The following is a 21478-nucleotide window of genomic DNA, read 5'->3' as shown; positions in this document are numbered from 1 at the left end:
ATTTTACCTACCTCGGAAGGATGGAAGGCTGAGTCAACCTTGAGCCTGGTGGGATGTGAACCTGCACTAATTGCAGGCAGCTGGTGTCACTTAAGGAGGCATTAGCCCACTGCTCCACCAAGGCTACATATTGCTAATGGCAATGTATTGTGTTTGTAATTGGCAAGAGTTTTGCTTTCCCCATCAAATTTTTAATTCAAAAACCCTTAAAAATAGCATTCTGCCTTGTAATTAATGTTACTTTGTGACCATTTCCCATTTTCATTATAAGGTACTTTGAAGGAATGTTGCTAAAATTGACTGAAGCAGTTTAAGTGAGGGTGATTAAGCAAAACTGAACATACATGTTGCATTTTACCAGTTATTTGACATAGACATTCTATCAGTTACATCCACTTCAGTGCCAATAAAATAATAAGAAATTTTACATCTGAATTACGTGGAACTGCAGATTCCATCTAAACTTTCTTTTATAATCAATAGTCGACTTTGACTCACTCTTCTGTAGTTTAATGTTTCTGTCTATAATGTACATCTATGCACAGAGGAAGAAACATTCAAACATAATATTGTTTGCTTTGATTAATAAAAAAATTCTTCTTCTTATAGGTCAGTGCAAAAATGCATTGTCCTTTCATTTTTCCCTTAAATTTATTTAACATTTGGATAACCTATATGAAATTTCAAGTCTTTTTCTCAATTGCTCAAAATATTATCAAGTACACAATAGTATTTTTCTCACAGAAATGCAAGTAGGGGGGGTATGACATGAAGGAAGTCACATTTATACCATTTTTACTTGGGGAATATTATCTTGTTTAGCATTCTGCAAATGGCATCCTTCACCTCTCTGTTCCTCAGACTGTAGATGAGTGGATTAAGTGAGGAGATGACAACAGTATAAAAGACGGATATGATTTTGTCTTTATCCAATGAGAAATTGGAGCCAGGTCGTATGTACATGAAGATGATGGTCCCAAAGAAAATGGTTACAGTGATGAGATGGGAGGCACAGGTGGAGAAGGCTTTATATCTTCCCTGGGCAGAGCTGATCTTCAGGATGGCAATAACAATGGCAATGTAGGAGATCAAAACAGTCAGAAAAGTTGTCAGTGCAATTGAAGTGGATATAACAAAATGCACAAAGTGAACAATATGTGTATCTGAACAGGACAATTGAAGCATTGAAGGAACATCACAGAAGAAATGATTAATTGTATTTGAGCTGCAGAAATTCAAGTTAAAAATAATTATAGTGTGTACTGTTGAACTTGCAAAGCCACAAGCATAGGCAGCTATGATTAAGAGGATGCAATGCTTCTTTGACATGATAAGAAAAAACAGCAATGGGTTGCAGATTGCTGTGAAGCGATCATACGCCATCACAGCCAGAAGGCAAGCTTCAGTGGCCACAAAGACGACAAAAAAGAAGAATTGTGTGGTGCATCCTGTGAAGGAAATGGTTGAATGTTCTTTCACAAATGTTGTCAACAGTTTAGGGGCAATGGTGGTAGAAAGACCAAGATCTATAATAGATAGATTTCTAAGAAAAAAGTACATGGGGGTGTGAAGCCCAGCATCAATTTGTGTTAAAATGATTATCCCAATGTTTCCCATCAGTGTGATGAGATAGATGAGCAGAAAGATGATGAAGAGGGGGATCTGAAGCTCTGGGTGGTCCATGAACCCAACAAGGATGAATTCAGTCACAGTGGTTTGATTTGTTTGCATTGTTTATTTCCCTCTGATTGAATAAAAAAGAGAGGGAAAAACCTTATAGCAATGTAACTGTTGGATTATTTGAGAATGCTCAAGGGAAAGAAAACCCAAAATTATAAAGGAAGAGTTTACTTGGGAAACAGGAGTGCTCACTATTGTGTTATGTTGTGTTTTGAGAAATATGCTCTTTTCAAAATACAGGGTTGTATTGGATAGTGTGCACAACATTACATAGGACTGTAGTATCAGTTAGCAAAGAATGGATTCATACCTACCATCATCTCCTTGCATATTTCAGGAAGCATTTCTCTCTGCAAAAAAATGTTCCTGCTAAAATGTATTTTCTTTTACAATCTAGTATTCTCCGAAGAAGCTTAGAGTGATCAGTCAGTTGAACTATATCCATGTATAATTCTCGCCCACAGTCCTCTGCCCAAAATGTAATCCACCTTGGCAGGAAATGTTCAGTGTAATAATCATTGGTGTCTGTTGGCTACTATGCATCAATATTTATTGAATTTGCATCTGAAATAAATTCCAGTTTATGATCCATAATCTTTAGATTTACAATTAGTTTTTAGAGCATTTCAAAATGATTAGCAAACGCTACAGCCCTGTCCTGCAGCAGAGATCCATCTAGTGTTTCTTTTTCCAAGTAGAAATACTCTTAAGTAGAATGCTAAACCTATATCTAAATTTGCAGTTCAGATTAACTGGATTTTAAAACTGGCAAGATATTCTGCAATATATTACTCCTGCAATATATAAACCACCAGCTACAAGATATCTTTGCAGTTATATGTGAAGTTGCAGTCACTTTATTTGAGTACATGTGTCTACAGTATATGTTGTCCATTTGAACATATAATAAATAATATAAATTGACTGAGAAGATACTGTAAGTAATTCTTTGGCTCAAGGTACAAATATTAAGATGTTTCACTGTAGTTTCTACTAATAAGCTGGAAAAAAGAAGGAAACACTGTTGATGCATGAACTGCATTCTGCATTCCTGCATGTCATGTATCACAATAGATTTAATTTTCACAAAGCATCATGAAGAAGCTTTTGGAGTGTGGGTAACAAGAGAATTCTAAGAAAAACACCAATTATGTTAACATCATAATATTTGAGTATTCATATTTGTCTGCAAAATATGACGGTGATGATGATGAGGAAAATTTAAGCATTTAGCAATATATTTGGTTAATTGGTTAATTGAAGAACTTACCAGATTAGCATCAAGATTCCATTTCCAAAGATGAAAGATGAAACATTGGGATAGAACTGCTCATTTTATATTTTGTTTACGATTAATTAAAAACCAAGTCCATGAAACTCTAAGCTGAAGTAATTAGCATATTATTAAAATGTTTAAGACAGTTCTTGGCAACCTAAAGGTGAGGACCTATTGGGAATTCATATTTCCACTGTATAGTTGCTATGCATAATTAATTCACATTGCAAATCAGAAAGAAACTTCATTATGATCACTTTTATTTGAAGCATTAACTTGAAGATTGAGGGACATAAAGATTAAAGAACTTCAATCATACTATGAAGAACAGATAATGAAGCAAAACCAATGGCAAAGTAATGACGATACCTGTTTGTAAATCATGAAGAACTGACAATCCAACTTTGCATGTGAGACATCATCTATCCAACTTGCACTGGCAACCTGGGAGTTTTGTCTTCCTTCCAAATGTTCCTAATCATTACTTTTCTATCTGGGCATATCTCCTTTGGCTTTCATCTTTATTGTCCTGGCCCCACTAGAACAACTATGGATTAATGGTTGCGAATGAACACTGTTGTATTAGTTGGGCAGAAGGGTCAGTCCTGGGGCCTTTAGAATCCATGTCCTTTCTTTTTTGAAAACTTTTCCTGGATTAATGTTCATTTCCAGACTATAAGCATTACAGGATCTATCAGGACAACTCATCAGCATTAGATATGTGTATAGAAAGTATTATGTACTGGGCTTTTTGAGGGAATACCATGTGGGTTGCTGGAGCAGCTAATGGCTCTCTAGCAACCCAGACTACCAGTCTCCTGTGCTGCAGTGGGTCATCCCCAGGCAGCAATGGTTGATTCAAACCTATTGGCTGCTACCTAGGGGCTAGACTATATGTCGCGGCTGGTTGCAGCCATTTCCCTCAGTACAGTCACAGCACGAAATAAAGTATGAGTTACCTGTACTCTGTTCGCGTCTTCATTCCTGCGTCAAAGAACTCGCTATTTAACAGTGGCGACGAAAGTGGGATCCTGTTTCACTGACTAAAGAGCTGAAGTCCATGAGGGAAAGGCAGTACACGCTGGAGGGAAGAGGCATTTCCCCCCCTTCTCTCAAGGCTGGCTAGCAAGCTATACTAGCGGCCTCGTGCTCAGTGGACTCATTCCCTGAGCCTAGAAGCAGGATCCGGAAGAACGTAGGAACCAGCAAGAAAGGATGCTGAAGGTCAGTAAACTAAGAGAATTTGACATAAAACATCTGGAGGAATGGCCATCTTATTTATTGCAAGTAGAAAACTACCTCAGAGCCAATCAGATCACGGAAGAAGGACTGAAGGCCACAACGCTACTGTGCGTGTGTGGCCCGGCAACTTTTGAGTTGGCTGAGAACTTTTTTGCGCCGACACCAATTGAAGCAGTCTCCTACGCAGATCTAAGAAAGAAGCTAACCGGGCACTTCCAGCCTAAGATGTCTGAGATGGCTTGGCAGTTCAAGTTCGACCAAAGAGTGCAGCTTCCCGGGGAGTCAGCTTCGGAGTTCATAGCAGGCCTAAGGCAGGCTGCATGCCTATGCAAATTCTCAAATTTAGAAGAACGACTAAGAGACCGGCTCGTCTGCAGCCTACGGGACAGAACGCTTCAGCAGAGACTATTTGCTAGGCCAAATTTAACATTCTCTGAAGCCCAGGATGAGGTGATGGCCGACGAAGCTGCCAGGGGCACTGTTTAGACAGTTCAGCCCACCAAATCAATAAGGGTCAAAGAAATGGTCCACAGCGAGGACGCCAAATGCACCGGAGATTCTTCTGAGGAAGAAGAAACTGAAATCAACTGACTCCAAAAGCAGCCCAATGCGCAACACCGAAACAACTACCAGCAGGAGGACAGTTACAAGGCAGTTCTCTTACAGAGATGTAAGGGGTGCAGCAGCAACCATGTTCATGCCAATTGCAGATTTCATTCAGCCATGTGTAGAGCTTGTGGCAGGACAGGCCACATCGTGGTGGTTTTCAGAGCCCGCCAGAGAGACCAGCCACACAAACACCAGTCAGAAGAACCAACTAGGAGAGGTACTGGGGCCCAGGGTCCAGTTAGTGTGGGATTCTTCAGAAGCCGTAGAAGCTTATGCCGCACCGGGGCTCGATGCCCCCACAAACCCAAAATTAAGCTCATGGTAGAGCTACAAGGAGTTCCATGTAAGATGGAATTGGACTCTGGCTCTGCAGTCTCAATCATTTCTCAAGACACTTTTAACTTCGTGTGTAGGCGCAGTAACCAGTGGGCTAAACTAAGACCCTCAGATATACCTAATCCTAATGGATTTTCAAAATGCTCACGTTAAAGTTAAGGGAGAAGCCACCTTGTTGGTCAAGTTAAAAGGGTTTTTGGGGCACCTGGATGTAATAGTAGTAGGGGGCCAGAGAATGAGTCTCATTGGACTCGATTGGTTTGATGCCTTAGGTATTCAGATTACTGGCATAAACTGGACACAAACTGCAGACCTTGTGTCAGTGTGCGAGAAATATGCGTATGTTTTTGATTCAACCCTAGGGACATACACTGAACCACCTATTTCTTTTAAGCTAGATCCCAATGTAGTTCCAATCAGGGTTAAGCCTCATAGGGTCCCCTTTGCCTTAAAACATAAAATTGATTCCAAAATTGATAAGCTTGTAGAAAAGGGCGTGTTACAGCCTGTTGATGGTGGGGAGTGGGAAACTCCTATAGTCACTCCACTTAAAGCTAACGGGGAAATTCACATGTGTGCTGACTATAAATGCACATTAAATAAGGCCCTCAAGCAACACGCTTACCCGGTTCCAGTGGTCAACCACATTTTAGCCTCCTTGCAAGGGGGTACTATTTTTGCTAAACTTGATTTAGCACAGGCCTATCAGCAATTGCCGGTTGATGAGGCCACAGCCGTGGCTCAAACGATCGTGACTCACAGAGGGGCCTTCAACGTTAAACACTTACAGTTTGGAGTCAGTGTTGCACCGGGTATTTTTCAGGGTATCATGGAGTGTACACTCAAGGGTATTCAGGGCGTCTGCCCTTATTATGATGATGTTCTTATTGCAGGGGAATCCCCAGAAGTGTTGGCCAGAAGTCTCATGGCTGTTTTGCAGAGGCTTCATGAAGCAGGCCTCAAATTTAAAAAGAACAAGTGTAGTATTGGGGTTTCTTCAACAGAATTCCTGGGTTTCTGAATTGATGCTAACGGCATTCACCCTGCTGATTCTAAAGTGAAGGCCATTAAAATGGCTCCTAGGCCCAAATTCAAAGGAGAGCTACAAGCATTTTTGCGTCTCCTAAATTTCTATCACACATTTCTACCTCATAAAGCAGCAATAGCAGAGCCCCTCCACAGGCTTCTAGACAAGAAAGTTCCACGGAAATGGACTAACTTACATGAAAAAAGTTTCCAGGACTTAAAAGCACTATTGTCCGAAAAGTCCACTGTAACTCACTACAAAGAGTCTAAACCTGTATTATTATTATTATTATTATTATTATTATTATTATTATTATTATTATTATTAATTAAATTTGTATACCGCCCTTCTCCCGAGGGACTCAGGGCGGTGAACAGGGCACATATAAATAGAAAATACAAAAATTAAAAAAAGAATTAAATAATCGCCCAGATAAAACAATAACAATATAAAAACCCATTAAAAACCCTAACATCCCCCATCAGGCCAGGCCAGCTTGTTCAAATAAATGGGTCTTCAGACCGCGTCGGAAGGAGTGAAGGTCCGGTGCCGTCCGGAGCTCGACCGGCAGCTGGTTCCATAAAGTCGGAGTGCCCACAGAGAAGGCCCTCCCCCTGGGGGCCACCAGCCGACATTCTCTGACTGGAGGCACCCTGAGGAGGCCCTCTCTGTGGGAACACACAGGGCGGAGGGAAGTTGACGCCGGCAGCAGGTGGTCCCCGAGGTACTCCGGACCCATGCCATGTAGGGACTTAAAGACCATTACCAGAAACTTGAATATCACCCGGAAGACAACTGGTAACCAATGCAGCTCGCGGAGCAAAGGTGTAACATGGGAGTACCGGGAAACTCCCAAGACAACTCTCGCGGCCGCATTCTGTACCAGGTGGAGCCTCCAAGTGGTCTTCAAGGGAAGCCCCATGTAAAGAGCATTGCAGTAGTGAAGGCGAGAGGTCACGAGCGCATGAGTGACCGTACACAGAGCATCCCGGTCCAGATAGGGCCGCAACTGGCGCACCAGGTGAACCTGGGCGAAAGCCCCCCTAGTCACGGCCACTATATGATCTTCCAGAGTAAGCCGTGAATCTAGGAGGACTCCCAAGTTGCGAGCCCTATCCACGGGGGGTAAAAGCTCACCCCCATAGAAAGAGATGGAACATTTTGAATGTCCCGGGATGCCGGAATGTACAGCCACTCAGTCTTGTCAGGGTTGAGTTGAAGTCTGTTCCTCCCCATCCAGACCCGAACCGCCTCCAGGCAACGGGACATCACAGCGAGGGCATCACTGGGGTGGTTTGGGGTCGAAAAGAAAAGTTGGGTATCATCGGCATATTGATGATACCCAACTCCAAAACCATGAATGATCTCACCCAGCGGTTTCATGTAGATGTTGAACAGGAGAGGCGAGAGGACCGACCCCTGAGGAACTCCACAAACGAGAGCCCTTGGGGTCGACCTCTGCCCTCCTGCCAACACCGACTGCGAGCATCCCAGGAGATAGGAGGAGAACCACCGAAGAACTGTGCCTCCCACTCCCAATCCCCTGTCTTGCATGTGATGCATCTCCCTATGGGGTGGGGGTAGTTTTAAGCCACATAGAAAAAAATGGGAAACAGGTTCCAATAGCATTTTACTCAAGAACTTTGTCCTCTGCTGAGCGCAACTATGCTCAGATTGACAAAGAGGCCCTGGCCATCATTGCTGGAATAAAAAAATTCCATGATTATTTATATGGCAGGAATTTCACAGTCTACACTGACCACAAACCTCTGTTGGGACTGTTCACAACGGACAAACAAACCCCCCACATACTATCTCCAAGAATGTTGAGATGGTCTATTTTTCTATCTGCATACAATTTTAAATTAATTCACAAACCGGGCAAGGAAATGGGCCATGCTGATGGCCTCAGCAAACTACCACTGCCAATAATGGATCCAGATCTGGCTCCTGCTGCTAGAATATTGTCCATACAGGACATACCTGAGTTTGCCCTCCATGCAGGGGACATTTCTGCTGAAACTGCCACAGATAAAATACTTAGCAGCGTGTTGTCATGGATATATGTAGGCTGGTTGGAAAAAAGTCCAGGCTCAGAATTTCAGAGCTATTTTGTCAAGAGGCATGAGTTATCTGCTCATAAAGGGTGCATTTTATGGGCAAATAGAGTCATAATTCCCACTTCCCTAAGAGACAGGGTTTTACAATCATTACATGAAGGCCATCCAGGCATTGTCAGAATGAAAGCTTTAGCTCGAAGCTACCTCTGGTAGCCTGGCGTTGATAAGGACATTGAGGCTCAAGACCATGGTTGTTATACAAGCCAGCAATCTAGGCCTGAAATGCCATAGGCTCCAGTTTACAGGTGGGAGGAAACGCACACTCCCTGGTCTAGGGTTCACATAGACTATGCTGGGCCTTTTCAAGGACAGCTCTTCCTTATAGTAGTGGATAGCCACTCCAAATGGCTGGAATTAATTCCAGTTCCTAATATGACTACTGCTAGGACCATCCAGGTGCTGAGAAAACTCTTTGCCACACATGGGTTGACAGATGTTTTAGTTTCAGACAATGGGGCCCAATTCACTGCTGCTGAATTTCAGGCCTTCCTTAGAGCTAATCTCATCAGACATGCAATTTCTGCGCCTTTTCATCAGTCTTCTAATGGTCAAGCTGAACGTATGGTGAGGACAACAAAGGAGGCACCCAAACACATTGTCACAGGTGATTGGCATCACAGATTGGCAGATTTTTTTTTACTTTGCCAGCATTCTACGCCCTGCACTGCCACAGGCAAACGTCCTGCAGAACTATGTTGGGGGAGGCATTTGATCACTAAACTGGACAGGATGCATCCAGATAGAGTGGCAGCAGAAGCCTCTCGACCAAAACCCCCAAGGGGCCTTCACATGGGCGATTGGGTTTGGGCCAGGAACTATGGGCATGGGAATCTGTGGATTCCTGGTCAAATCACCAAGGTATCCAGACCCCTATCTTATGAAGTGGGGTTGGAGAGAGGGCGACTGGTCAGAAGACACATTGATCAGCTCAGGAAGCAGATTCCTGAATCACCACTAAGCGAGGACTGTGTTATAAGTCCCTCCCAAGGTCATCAAGCTTGTGGCCAAGCCAGCCCTCACATAGACTACCAGGACTTTTCCTTCCTGAGATGGAACCAGAGGGAGAACTGGGGAGCTCTGCAGTGCAACATGGACCCCCTGAAGGAGCAAGCCAGCCAAACCTCAGCAACTGCTGTGCCTACTCTGCCGAACAGTCTGACTCTGGGGTGGGCCAACCTGGAGAGGCCAGCCACAGTGCATTGATTCCCCTTGACTCAGGAGCACAAAGGGACACAAGTCTACCCAGCCCACTGGGTAAGCTGGTAGACCACAAAGTGATGGGAACTCCAAGACGTTCCTCTAGGGCACACAAGCCTGCTTCATATCTTGCAGATTACATTGTAAAATAAAGAGTTATTTGTTATTGTAAATCCTGTTGCCACTAGACTACAGAACTAATGCTATGATATAACTGTATATAAGTGCCATTTTGGTAGCCTATTCATTCAGACGTTGTTTAATAACTTTGTAGTCCACATTGTTTTTTTTATTATTGCTTTTACTTTAATATGTTTGGACATTGAGTCTTGACCATTGTTGAGACTCATTAGTGTTATTATGGTCTGAGCTAAGGTGGGGAGGGGTGTTATGTACTGGGCTTTTTTTTATTGAAAAGTTTTACAATACATTTTTAAATACAACCCCCCCTCCCCCTGCCCTCTCCCCAACTCTCCCCAACCCTCCCCTCCCCTCCCCTCCCCCCACCCTGACTTCCCAGAGCTAAATACAGGGTATAGAAATACAAACAAACATAACCTAAAATATGCAAACAACAATAAAATATTAAATTCTATCGCACTTTAACTCTTAGTAAAATAACTACAAGCTAATTATACATCATATAAATCCACTACTTATTCAAATGCTAAGTGAAACTTTTTAGTCCCATATTTATTCTGAATATAATCAATCCATCTCTTCCACTCCACAGTGTAACTCTGTTGCGATTGATCTTTCAAATACACTGAAATCTTTGCCATCTCCGCCAAGTTAGAAACTTTTAAAGTCCATTCTTCTATAGTCGGCAGTTCTTCCTTTTTCCAATATTGCGCTACTAAGAGTCTCGCTGTTGTAATTAAATTCAATATTAACTTAGTATCTACAACGGTAGTATCTGTAATAATACCCAATAAAAACAGTTGCGGAGAGAACTTTATCCTTTTCTTAAATATTTTTTGCAAATTCCACCAAATTTTAATCCAAAAAGCTTTAACCTTTTTACAAGTCCACCATATATGAAAATACGTTGCATCCTCATAACCACACCTCCAACATTTGGGCTGGCAATTCGGATACATACTTGCTATTTTTTTTGGATCTAAATGCCACCTATAAAACATTTTATAAAAATTCTCTCTTAAATTTTGGGCCTGTGTAAATTTTACATTTCTAACCCAGATCTTTTCCCAGGTATCCATTGTAATAACTTCTTGAAAATTCTGAGCCCACTTTATCATACAATCTTTAACAAGTTCCATCTCTGAATCAATTTCTATCAATGCAATATATATCCTTTTTATATGTGCTTGACCTTGATCTCTAATTTGCTTTACCAAATTTTCATCAATCATTGAAAAACCAGTTTTCTGGTCCTCTTTCCATCTAACCTGTATTTGCCCATACTGAAACCAAGTTTGTACAATCTTTTCTTCTTTTAAAATATTATATGACTTTAATTGCCATACATTCCTCTCAAAACTTAAAATTTCCTTATATGTAGTCACATCATGTTTAAATCCCACATTTATATTTTCTATTGCGTGTTTAGGTATTGCCCAAATAGGTATCTTATAATTTAACTTATGTCTATACTTTTTCCAGACTCGCAACAGAGCATACCTTAAAATATGTATCTTAAACACATTATCCACCTTCTTATCATACAATAAATATACATGCCATCCAAATAACAAATCATGACCCTCAAGATTTAATAATCTCGCTTGTGTTAAATTAAACCAATCGCTTATCGCTGACAAAGCAGCAGCCTCATAATATAATTTGAAATTAGGCATTTTAAGACCACCTCTTTCTCGCGTATCTTGCATTATCTTAAATTTAACTCGTGGCTTTTTCCCTGCCCAAACAAATTTATTAACTCCTTTTTGCCATTCCTCCAAGTTTAAATCCTTTTTAAGTATAGGTATCATTTGAAACAAAAATAAAAATTTTGGCAAAACATTCATTTTCACTGCTGCGATTCTTCCCAATAAAGATAATTGTATTTTTCCCAACTATCTAATTCTTTTTGAACTTTTCCCCATAACTTTTAATAATTATTTTTATATAACTTCACATTTGAGGCTGACAAATATATCCCCAAATATTTAACCCTTTTAACTATTTCAAATCCCGTTAGCTCTTCTAAAACAGCCTTTTGTGATACTGTCATATTTTTAGACAGTATTTTAGTTTTTGTATATTAATCTTAAATCCAGAAACTTTCCCATATTGCATTATTATCTCCATCAATTCTACAACTGAATAATTGGGCTGAGTTATTGTAACAACCAGATCATCTGCAAACGCCCTCAATCTATAATCCTGATCTCTTATTTGGATTCCCCTAATTTTATCCAAATTACGTATTTTAATCAGTAATATTTCCAATGTTAAAACAAATAATAGAGGTGACAACGGGCACCCCTACCTTGTACTTTTTTCAATATTACATAGTTCAGTCAAACTATTATTAACTATTATACGGGCCGTTTGCTTTTGATATATAGCCCTAATTGGTTGTAAAAATTTATCCCCAAATTCCATTTTCTCTAATACTTTCATCAAAAATTGCCAATCCAATTGATCAAAGGCTTTTTCAGCATCCAAAAAGATCAGCTCTGCAGGGATCTGATTGTTTCTTTCCAAAAATTCCAATAAATCTACAATATGTCTCACATTATTCTTCATTTGTCTACCACTTATAAATCCAGTTTGATCACAATGTATTACTTGTTGTATTACCCTCATTAACCTATTAGCTAAATTTTTTGCAAATATCTTGTAGTCAGTATTCAAAAGTGATATTGGCCTATAATTTTTAACTTGGGTGATATCCTGATCTTCCTTCGGAATCAAAGAAATAAAAGCAGTCTTCCAAGATGGAGGTACCCCTCCCCCATTTGAATTGTCTGAAACAATTCCCTTAAAGGCTTCACCATTTCTAACTGTAAATTTTTATAATACACAGCAGTCAATCCATCAGTGCCCGGCGCTTTACCCACTTTCAGTTGTTTGATTGCTAAAAAAATTTCTTCATCAGTTATCAATTGATTCATCCCTTCCTTTTGTTCTTGCGTGAGAACAGGAATATTAGCTCTTGTCAAATAATTATGTATATCTACATCTCTAATCTTATCTCTAGCATACAACTTAGAATAAAAATCAACAAAAGTCTTTTTAATAAGACTCTGCTGGTACACTACTTTACCCTTATGTTCTATTCTATCTATATTAGAAGCCCTTTGCTTCTTCCTTAACAAGTAAGCTAACCATCTACCTGGTTTATTAGCATTACAGAAAGTGTTATGTCTAACATACCGTAAGTTAGTTGCCACTTGATCTGCCATTAACTTATCAAACTGACCCCTTAATAAAGTAATTACCTCTTTAATTTTCTCATCAGATGGATTCAAAATTAAAGCCTTTTCTTTTTCCTTAATTTCATCCTCTAATTCTTTCCTCCTAAATTCCAATTTACGTCTATATTTATTGTTCAAATATATTAATACACCTCTCATATTTATTTTATTTATTTTATTTTAATTCCATTTATATCCTGCCCTTCTCCGAAGACTCAGGGCGGCTTACAAGCTTAGCAGTAGCCTTCATTCTATGTATATGCCTGCTTATTAGGGCTTTCACACACACCCCAAGCGGCATTATTACAAAGTCAGCTTAATTGCCCCCAACAATCTGGGTCCTCATTTTACCTACCTCAGAAGGATGGAAGGCTGAGTCAACCTTGAGCCTGGTGGGATGCGAACCTGCACTAATATGAGCTTTACTTGCATCCCAAACCATCTCAATAGAAGTACCTTTATGCATATTAATTTTAAAAAATTCCTTCATCTGTTTTTTACACTCTTCCACATTTTCCTGGTATCTAAACAAATTTTCATTTAAGCGCCAGGACCGTCTATCCCTATTATCTTTTTCTATCTCTAACTATACTGGACTATGATCAGATATAGTTCTTGGGCAAATCTTGATCTTCTTAATCCTAGAAAAAAAATCATTAGTAATTAATACAAAATCAATCCTAGAAAAAGATTGATGCCTGTCGGAAAAAAAAGTAAAGTCTTTTTCTTGCAAATTCCTTTCTCTCCAAACGTCTCTCAATTCCAAGTCATCCTTCATTTCAAAAAAAGATTTAGGCAGTTTAGCATAAACTTGCCCTCAATCTTTCCCAGCATTAGGCTCTTCTCCAGTGAGTACTTCCTTCTCATTAGGTGGCCAAAGTATTTGAGTTTTAGCTTCAGGATCTGGCCTTCTAAAGAGCAGATAGGGTTGATTTCCTCTAGGACTGACCGGTTTGATCGCCTTGCAGTCCAAGGGACTCGCAGGAGTCTTCTCCAGCACCATAGTTCAAAGGCCTCAATTTTTTGGTGCTCAGCTTTTTTTATTGTCCAGCTTTCACTGCCATACATTGCAACTGGGAAGACCATAGCCAAACTTATATCATATAATGATATATATCAAATAATGCCAAACTTATATCTAAATCTGCAGTTCAGTTTAATTGTGTTTTAAAACTGGCAAGATACTTGCTATGTCCTACAACAATGGCAAGAAAAAGTCTTCCCATTCATATGTAAGGTTGTGCTAAATGGAATTGACCAAGAGTGTATATATGTGTTGTTTATTTGAACATAACTGCTAAGCTTGTAAGCCGCCTGAGTCTTCGGAGAAGGGCGGGATATAAATGTAATAAAAATAAAAATAAGTAAATAAAAATAAATATTTTGCTATATAAGTAAACTAATTTGAACTGAGAAGATACTGTAAGTAATTCTTTGCCTCAATGCAGAAATAATATGTCCCACTACAGTTTCTACTTGTAAGCTAAAAGAAAGAAGAAATCAATTGTTGACTCATGAACTTCATTCTGCATTTGTGCATTTGTGCATCTCATGTATTACATGAGATTTAATTTTCACAAAGCATCATGAAGCTTTTGGAGTTTAGGTAACAAGAAAATCCTAAGTAAAACACAGATCAATATTTTTATATCAGAACAGTTGAGAATTCCAATATCTGTCAGCAAAATTTTAATGAGGGATGAGGATGAGAATGAGGAAGTTATAAGATTTAACAGTACTGTATATTTAGGTAATTAAAAGTAATTAATTAATTAAAGAACTTACCAAATTAGAAGTCAAGACTGTATTTACAAAGATGAAAGATGAAACATTGGGATAATATTGCTCATTTTATACTTTGTTTACCATTGGTTAAAAACCAAGCCCAGGAAACTGTGTTGAAGTAATTCACATACTGGTATCATCAAATGCTTAATATGAGTCTTGGCAAAATATACCCGAGGGCCTCCTGGGAATTCATATTTCCACTGAATAGATGTGGTAAATAATTAGGTCACATTTGCATTGCAACTCATGAAGAAATCTCATTATATAGTTTAATCACTTTTATTTGAAATATCAACTTTCAGATTGTAGGATGTATATATTAAAGGACCTCAATCATACTCTGAAAGCATGAGCAGTGAAGCCAAACTAAGAATGGCAAAGTAGTGTTGAGGGTCATGAAGAATTGACAATCCAACTTTGCATGTTAGACAACATCTTTCCAAACTTGGACCAGCAACATTGGGGCTTGGTCTTTCTTCCAAATGTTCCTTGTAACTATTTTCCCATCTGGGCATATCTCCCTTGCCTTCCATTTTTATTCTCCTGGCCATACTAGCAAAAATTAAGGATTCATGATTGTGAATGAACAATTACTGTATACTAGTTGGCCCAAAGAGTCAATGGGGACTTAGGGTTCATGTCCTTCCCCCTTTTGAAACTGTTTGATCTAATTCTTGATCTAATTTGTATTTTATTAGAAATTCTGCTGAATATACATGTGGTCTCTGTGTATACATGTGGTCTTGTCCTTCATCCACTTATGATGACTGGCTTCTCACTCTTTTTGGAGGTTCTGATACATAAGGAATAATTCTACCTGGAATATATGGCTTACATGATTCTCAGTGAAAAACTCAGGCTCTTGATATACCTGGATTCAAATAAAAATATAGAATATCCTTTATTGGTCAACTGTGATAGGACACACAAGGAATTTGTCTCCAGTGCATAAGTTCTCAGTGTACATGCAAACAACAAAGTGATAAATCATAAAATACCAATAGGAGAAGGTAATAAGAAAGATGAGAAGGATAACAGTAACACAGCTCTACTACATGGGTAAATATTTATTTATTTATTTATTTATTTATTTTATTTATTTTATTTGTTTCGATTTATATACCGCTCTTTTCCTGAGGGACTCAGGGCGGTTTACAGGGCAAATTAAAACAGTACAATATATACAGGTTAAAATAAAATTAAATTAAATAGCCCCCAAATAATTAAAAATTAAAACCTTAACCCAAAACCCTCAGTCCAGGCCGGCAAGCTCGAATAGCCAAGTTTTTAGGTCCCGGTGAAACGAGTGAAGGTTGGGGGCCATCTGGAGTTCCACAGGCAGCTGATTCCAAAGGGCAGGCGTGCCCACTGAGAACGCTCTCCCCCTGGGGGCCGCCAGCCGGCACTCCCTGACCTGCAACACCCTGAGGAGGCCCTCCCTGTGGGAGCGCACAGGACAATCCTGTCTTAGGCATAAGACAGTGCTGTGGGAATTAGGTGTTCAGAAGAGTGATGGCATGAGGGAAAAATCTGTCTTTCTGTCTAGTTGTTTTGGCATGCAATGCCCTATAGCAGCATCTTGTGGGGAGGAGTTGAAACAGTTTATGTCCAGGATGTGAGGGGTCTGTAGATATTTTCTCAGCCCTCTTTCTGGTTCATGTGGTATACAGGTCTTCAATGGAAGGTAAGTTGGTTGCAATTGTTTTTCCTGCAGTCCTAATTAACCATTGGAGTTGTTACCTATCCTGTTTGGTTGCTTTACCAAACCAGACAATTATAGAAGTACAAATGACAGTCTCAATGATTCCTCTGTAGAACTGTATCATCAACTCCTTGGGCAGTTGGAGTTTTATGAGTTGGTGCAGGAAAAACATCCTTTGTTGTGCCTTTTTAATGATGTTTCTAATGTTAGGTGTCCATTTCAAATCCTGAGAAGTCTATATTGTGAAGTCTCTAGCTGTATTTGTTGTGCAAATTTTTTATCATTGCGCAGAGAGAGATTAAAATACCAATTTCTTGATATCAATTTAAATAAAAAAATATTATATGCAAAAGTTAAAATACAATGTCCAAAAAAGCAAAGACAGAACAAAAACAAACAATACATACATACATACATACATACATACATACATACATGCATACATACATACATGCATGCATGCATACATACATACATACATATGGTCCCCCCCTAGCTGAATACAGCCTTCCATCCTTCCGAGGTAGGTAAAATGAGGACCCAGATTGTTGGGGGCAATTAAGCTGACTTTGTAATAATGCCGCTTGGGGTGTGTGTGAAAGCCCTAATAAGCAGGCATATACATAGAATGAAGGCTACTGCTAAGCTTGTAAGCCGCCCTGAGTCTTCGGAGAAGGGCGGGATATAAATGGAATTAAAATAAAATAAAATAAATAAAATAAATATATTTAAAGATAGTAGCTATCCCTCCTTACAAAACAGATCTAAAATATATAAGCTTCTTCAATTCAATTTTTCAAAGCAATTTGACCAACCATACTATTGTAAAAAAGAAAGCTGTTAAAAGGTAAGCACAACTGCAAAAACTAGCTTCAACCTTTCTATTAACAATCTATTATTTTATTTAATTGTGAGAAAGTCTGCAATGGTTTCAGTTTTAGCCTTATTTACTACAGTGATTGTCTCTGGTCCATCTAGGATCAATTACCCTTCACTGATTCTTAGTAATCAAATTTCTCCTTAAAATTATTACTAGAATCTTTCCATATAATAGCATTTCATTCTCCAAAGTCATTATTCACTGTTGTAGATAGCTCCACAGCATTTGTTTTTCAAATAGTCCATGAGTTTTGTTAAGGGAGTCCAATTCATCACAGATCCATTCTGTCATCCCTGGATCTCTTAGATTCATAGCCCTTTCTGCCTCATCTACCAAATCTGTAATTTTCCAAGAAAGTTCTTTCTCTTCCAAGTCTATCAACAACGAATTAATTTCCAATCCATTTTACTGCAAATCTAGTTCTGTTGTTGCCTGTATCTAGTATCCATCTTCGGGTGTTTTATGATTGTTGTTGCTTTATTGAACATTACCTAAATTTTCAAAAAAGAGCTTATGTTAAGAAGTATTCTTCCTTCAAAGGCTTCCAAGAAAGCTTTTTTTGTTTCCATTTTTAGTGTAATCCAAAAACATAGACCAGACATGTCAAACACAAGGCCCGGGGGCCGGATTCGGCCCGCGAAGTGGTTTCATGTGGCCCGCGAAGCCATCCTGGAAACAGTGAGGGAATGGCCCCCACTGCCTTGGCCCTGGCCCAGAGACCCTCCTCCTGCCAGACACCCTCAGATCTGTCCCACTCCTGCCCAGGCCCCCATAGGCACCCTTGATGCCAACAAAGTAGAGTTGGCCATGCCCACCCAGTAGGCCATATGCATTCTAGCCATGCCCACCCAGTAGGCCACACCCACCCAGGCCACACCCACCCGCCCCCTGAGAGCAACCGCTATGCTGATGCGGCCCTCAATGAAATTGAGTTTGACACCCCTGACATAGACAATTCCTCTCAGGGACAGTCTGTTCTTCAATCTGCTAATCATAGGAAGGCTTGAGAAGGAAAAGGGAAGGTTCTTGTCTCTTTAAGAAAAAAAAAAGGTCCAAAGAAATATTCATAAATAAAACATGGTAAAATAGCAAAGTTGTTATAAAAAATGGTAAAATAAATTCCTCATTATAAGAGTCCAATATAAATCAGTTCACTTTCAGTAGCTAAAAAAAACTTCATGTATTGACTTCCATGCAGTAAATGTGTTTTGTTATTCCTGGAAAAAAAAAAGCAGTAGTAACAACTTCACGTTTATAATCCAGCAGGGGCTTAAGGATAGTTTAGCATTCAACCAGATGTTTAACATTTAAAATGTAAGGCAAAAACAATACAAAACAAATAAAAAATCATAACGTTAAAATGCGTGCTTAAAAACCCAAACAGTTGATAGGAAGAGATGGAGACCCAACTCTCGGGTCTTTCTTACACTGTATTGCAATTATCAAGATTCTTCTTCATTGGTAAGTAAGCTGTTGTCCAAGGTCATCTAGAGCAGGGCTTTTCAACCTTTTCACCCATTGTACCACTTTTAGGATAAGGCAATATCCGAATACCACCAGTCGCCCAGCAAGGTGTCAAAAACTTGACCAAAAAAAGGAAAAAAAATGATAAAGTATAAGTAGTCCTCGACTTAAAACAATTTGTTTAGTTACAAAGTTACTTTTAGTTACAAAGTTACAACGGTACTGAAAAGAGTGACTTATGACCATTTTTCACACTTATGACTGTTGCAGCATCCCCAGGGTCATGTGATTTACATTCGGATGCTTGGCAACTGATTCATACTTATGACATTCACAGTGTCCCTGGGTCATGTGATCAATTGCAGGGTGGTGGTGGCATGGCCAGCTTATCACTCAGGTTGCCGGGGGCCTGTGGGGGGGGAATCCGTGGGTCTCTGGTGGAGCGGGGTGGGTGCCTTCCTTCCCTCCCTCTCTCCCATTGTCCCTTCCTTCCTTCCTTTTCCTTCCTTTCCTTTATTTCCTTCCCTCCCTCTTTGTCTCTTCCTCCTTTCCTCCTTCCCCTCCATTGTCTCTCCCTCCCTCATTGTCCTTCCCCTCTTTCCTTCCTTCCATCTTTGTCTCTCCCTCCTTCTCTCCCTCCCTCCCATTGTCTCTCCCTCCCTCTCATTGTCCTTCCCCTCCTTCCTTCCCTTTTTGTCTCTTCCTCCTTCCCTCCCTCCCTTCCATTGTCTCTCCCTCCCTCTCATTGTCCTTCCCTTCCCTTCCCTTCCTTCCTTCCTTCCTTCCTTCCTTCCTTCCTTCCTTCCTTCCTTCCTTCCTTCCTTCCTTCCTTCCCTTCCAAGCAACCTGCTACTCCAAACTATAAATACTGCACCTCGCACAACCTGCCCATCTCCCATTTTCAGGCACGTACATTACGAACTGGCTACTTCTCCCAGTGATTTTTCCCCTACCAGAACCCAGCGTTTGAGCCAAGTTCCTGATCCTCTCTGTGTACATCGTTCTTCCCATAGCGCTCCCCAGCGCTGTCGAGAGATGCCCATTTCTGGCTGCATTGTTACTGTTATCAAGTTAATTTTCACCCGCCCGAAGGAAGAGAGTGATGTTTTTCTCCCTCCTCCAAAGGAAGGGAGACAAACCCAAATCACCACCAAGTCACCCTTCCTTTGGGTGAAGTAATCTCCTTGCAATGCAAAACCACGGGGGATCCATCAAACATTAGCCAGAGAAACACAATGCACCAACTCTGAATCCAAAGATGCCTCATAGAGTGGGAGGGCTTCAGGACCCCTTTATTTCCCTGAATATTCCCCTTTTATTCTTTGCTTTGTTGATTTTTGAGACTGGCAGCTATGCTGGGCTTATTAATTTTCAAGACTAGTAACTCTTGATGGGATTTGGAAAGTAGTTTCCCATGTGTTCAGGTCTAAATTCTTTTCTCTTATTAAGGTGACATTTCTCCTTTGTTCCTTAATGCCTTATGTAATGTATTGGGGGTTTTTTTGTTGTAAAGTTCACGTATCTGTGATTGCTGTGTAACAGCTTGGGGATTTTTAGCCAGATTTAGAGTCTCCTGTTCGGCCATTGGCTGATTTATGCGGGAACTGTATTACTTTAAATCTATTGGCTACCACCTAGTGGCCAACCAGATAAATTGCAGTGCATATGCATGCACACTTCACTTCTCTTCCAGCAGCTCAATAAAACATGTTCCTGTTTTCACCTATTCGTCTTGCCTCGTGCTTTGAACCAATGCAATAGATAACACCTTAGTTCCTTGTTATCTGTCTCCTGAAAGGATCTTTTAGACAAGATTCCTGGCTTTAGTCCACTCTGCTTATGTGCCTGCTTCATCTTTTTGTATACCAGTCTAGAATTTGCACTCTAGCTGCACTGCTATGTATATGCAATGGTGTGATTCAAATATGTGAACAACTGGTTCTCTGTGTGGAGGCCACTTCCAGAGGTCTGTTCTGGGCCTAGGCAACAAAAAATTACTACTGGTTCTGCTGAACTGGTGAGAACTGGCTGAATCCCACCACTGTGTATGTGGGAAGCAAACACTGAAGGTCATAAGTGTGTTTTTGAAATACAGTTCACGGCTAGCAATTCCATCAAATCATTATAGATCCAAGACTAGATATGACGATTGTGAGTTCAAATTCTGAACACATATGAGTTTACAGCCAAAAGACAGCCTCCAATGCTGCAAGGCAGAACTTCATCCAGAGAATCCAAAATCTATCACTCTATCCACAATTTCCTTTTATTGACATTTCAAAATATCATCAAAAATATTTCTCTCATATATCACAAACCTGGATGGCTTTGCCCAAGGAAAAATAATTTGGAATATCCAGAATTTTTTTTACTTCAGATTTGTACTCTCCACTGAAGTGCAAATCCCAAGATCCCAAAAAAAGAAGGAGTAAGAACAAATCCAATGTAAATAGATTATTTCTGTCTCTGTTATCTTTCCTTGTAGCTCACATATGTCCTGCTTGGAGATAAATATTAGTTTCAGAAGGATAATTTTAAGGTGAAAAAAATGGGAGAGGGAGAGAAGAGAACATACAGAAAAACATTCTCTTTCTGCCTGTTTTTAGGTGGGACTAACTTTGAAATGAGTTTCCAAGTCATATTTTCAGATTAATACACATTGCTAGTGTCCATCTATTTTGTTCTCAATCAGCAGCTGATTTTGCTTCCACCAACACATTTTTAATTCAAAGAAATTTTAAGAAATACCTTTCTGCTTTGTAATTAATATTGTT

The 21478-nt window shown here is 39.8% G+C and overlaps 1 protein-coding gene across 1 annotated transcript; it reads right to left on the bottom strand.

Annotated features, from left to right (window-relative positions):
- Positions 1 to 795: 795 nt before the first annotated feature.
- On the bottom strand, positions 796 to 1731 carry LOC310631932 (olfactory receptor 5AP2-like; the record flags this gene model as incomplete). The annotated part of the gene is made up of 1 exon (XM_083348715.1): positions 796 to 1731. The coding sequence occupies one exon, from the start codon at positions 1729 to 1731 to the stop codon at positions 796 to 798; it is 936 nt and encodes a 311-aa protein (XP_083204841.1).
- Between the last annotated feature and the right edge of the window lie 19747 nt (positions 1732 to 21478).

This window comes from Vipera ursinii, assembly GCF_947247035.1.
Source record: "Vipera ursinii genome assembly, chromosome: 1".
Taxonomy (NCBI): domain Eukaryota; kingdom Metazoa; phylum Chordata; class Lepidosauria; order Squamata; family Viperidae; genus Vipera; species Vipera ursinii.
Note: the sequence above shows the minus strand (reverse complement) of the source record. Positions and strands in the feature narration are given on the sequence as shown.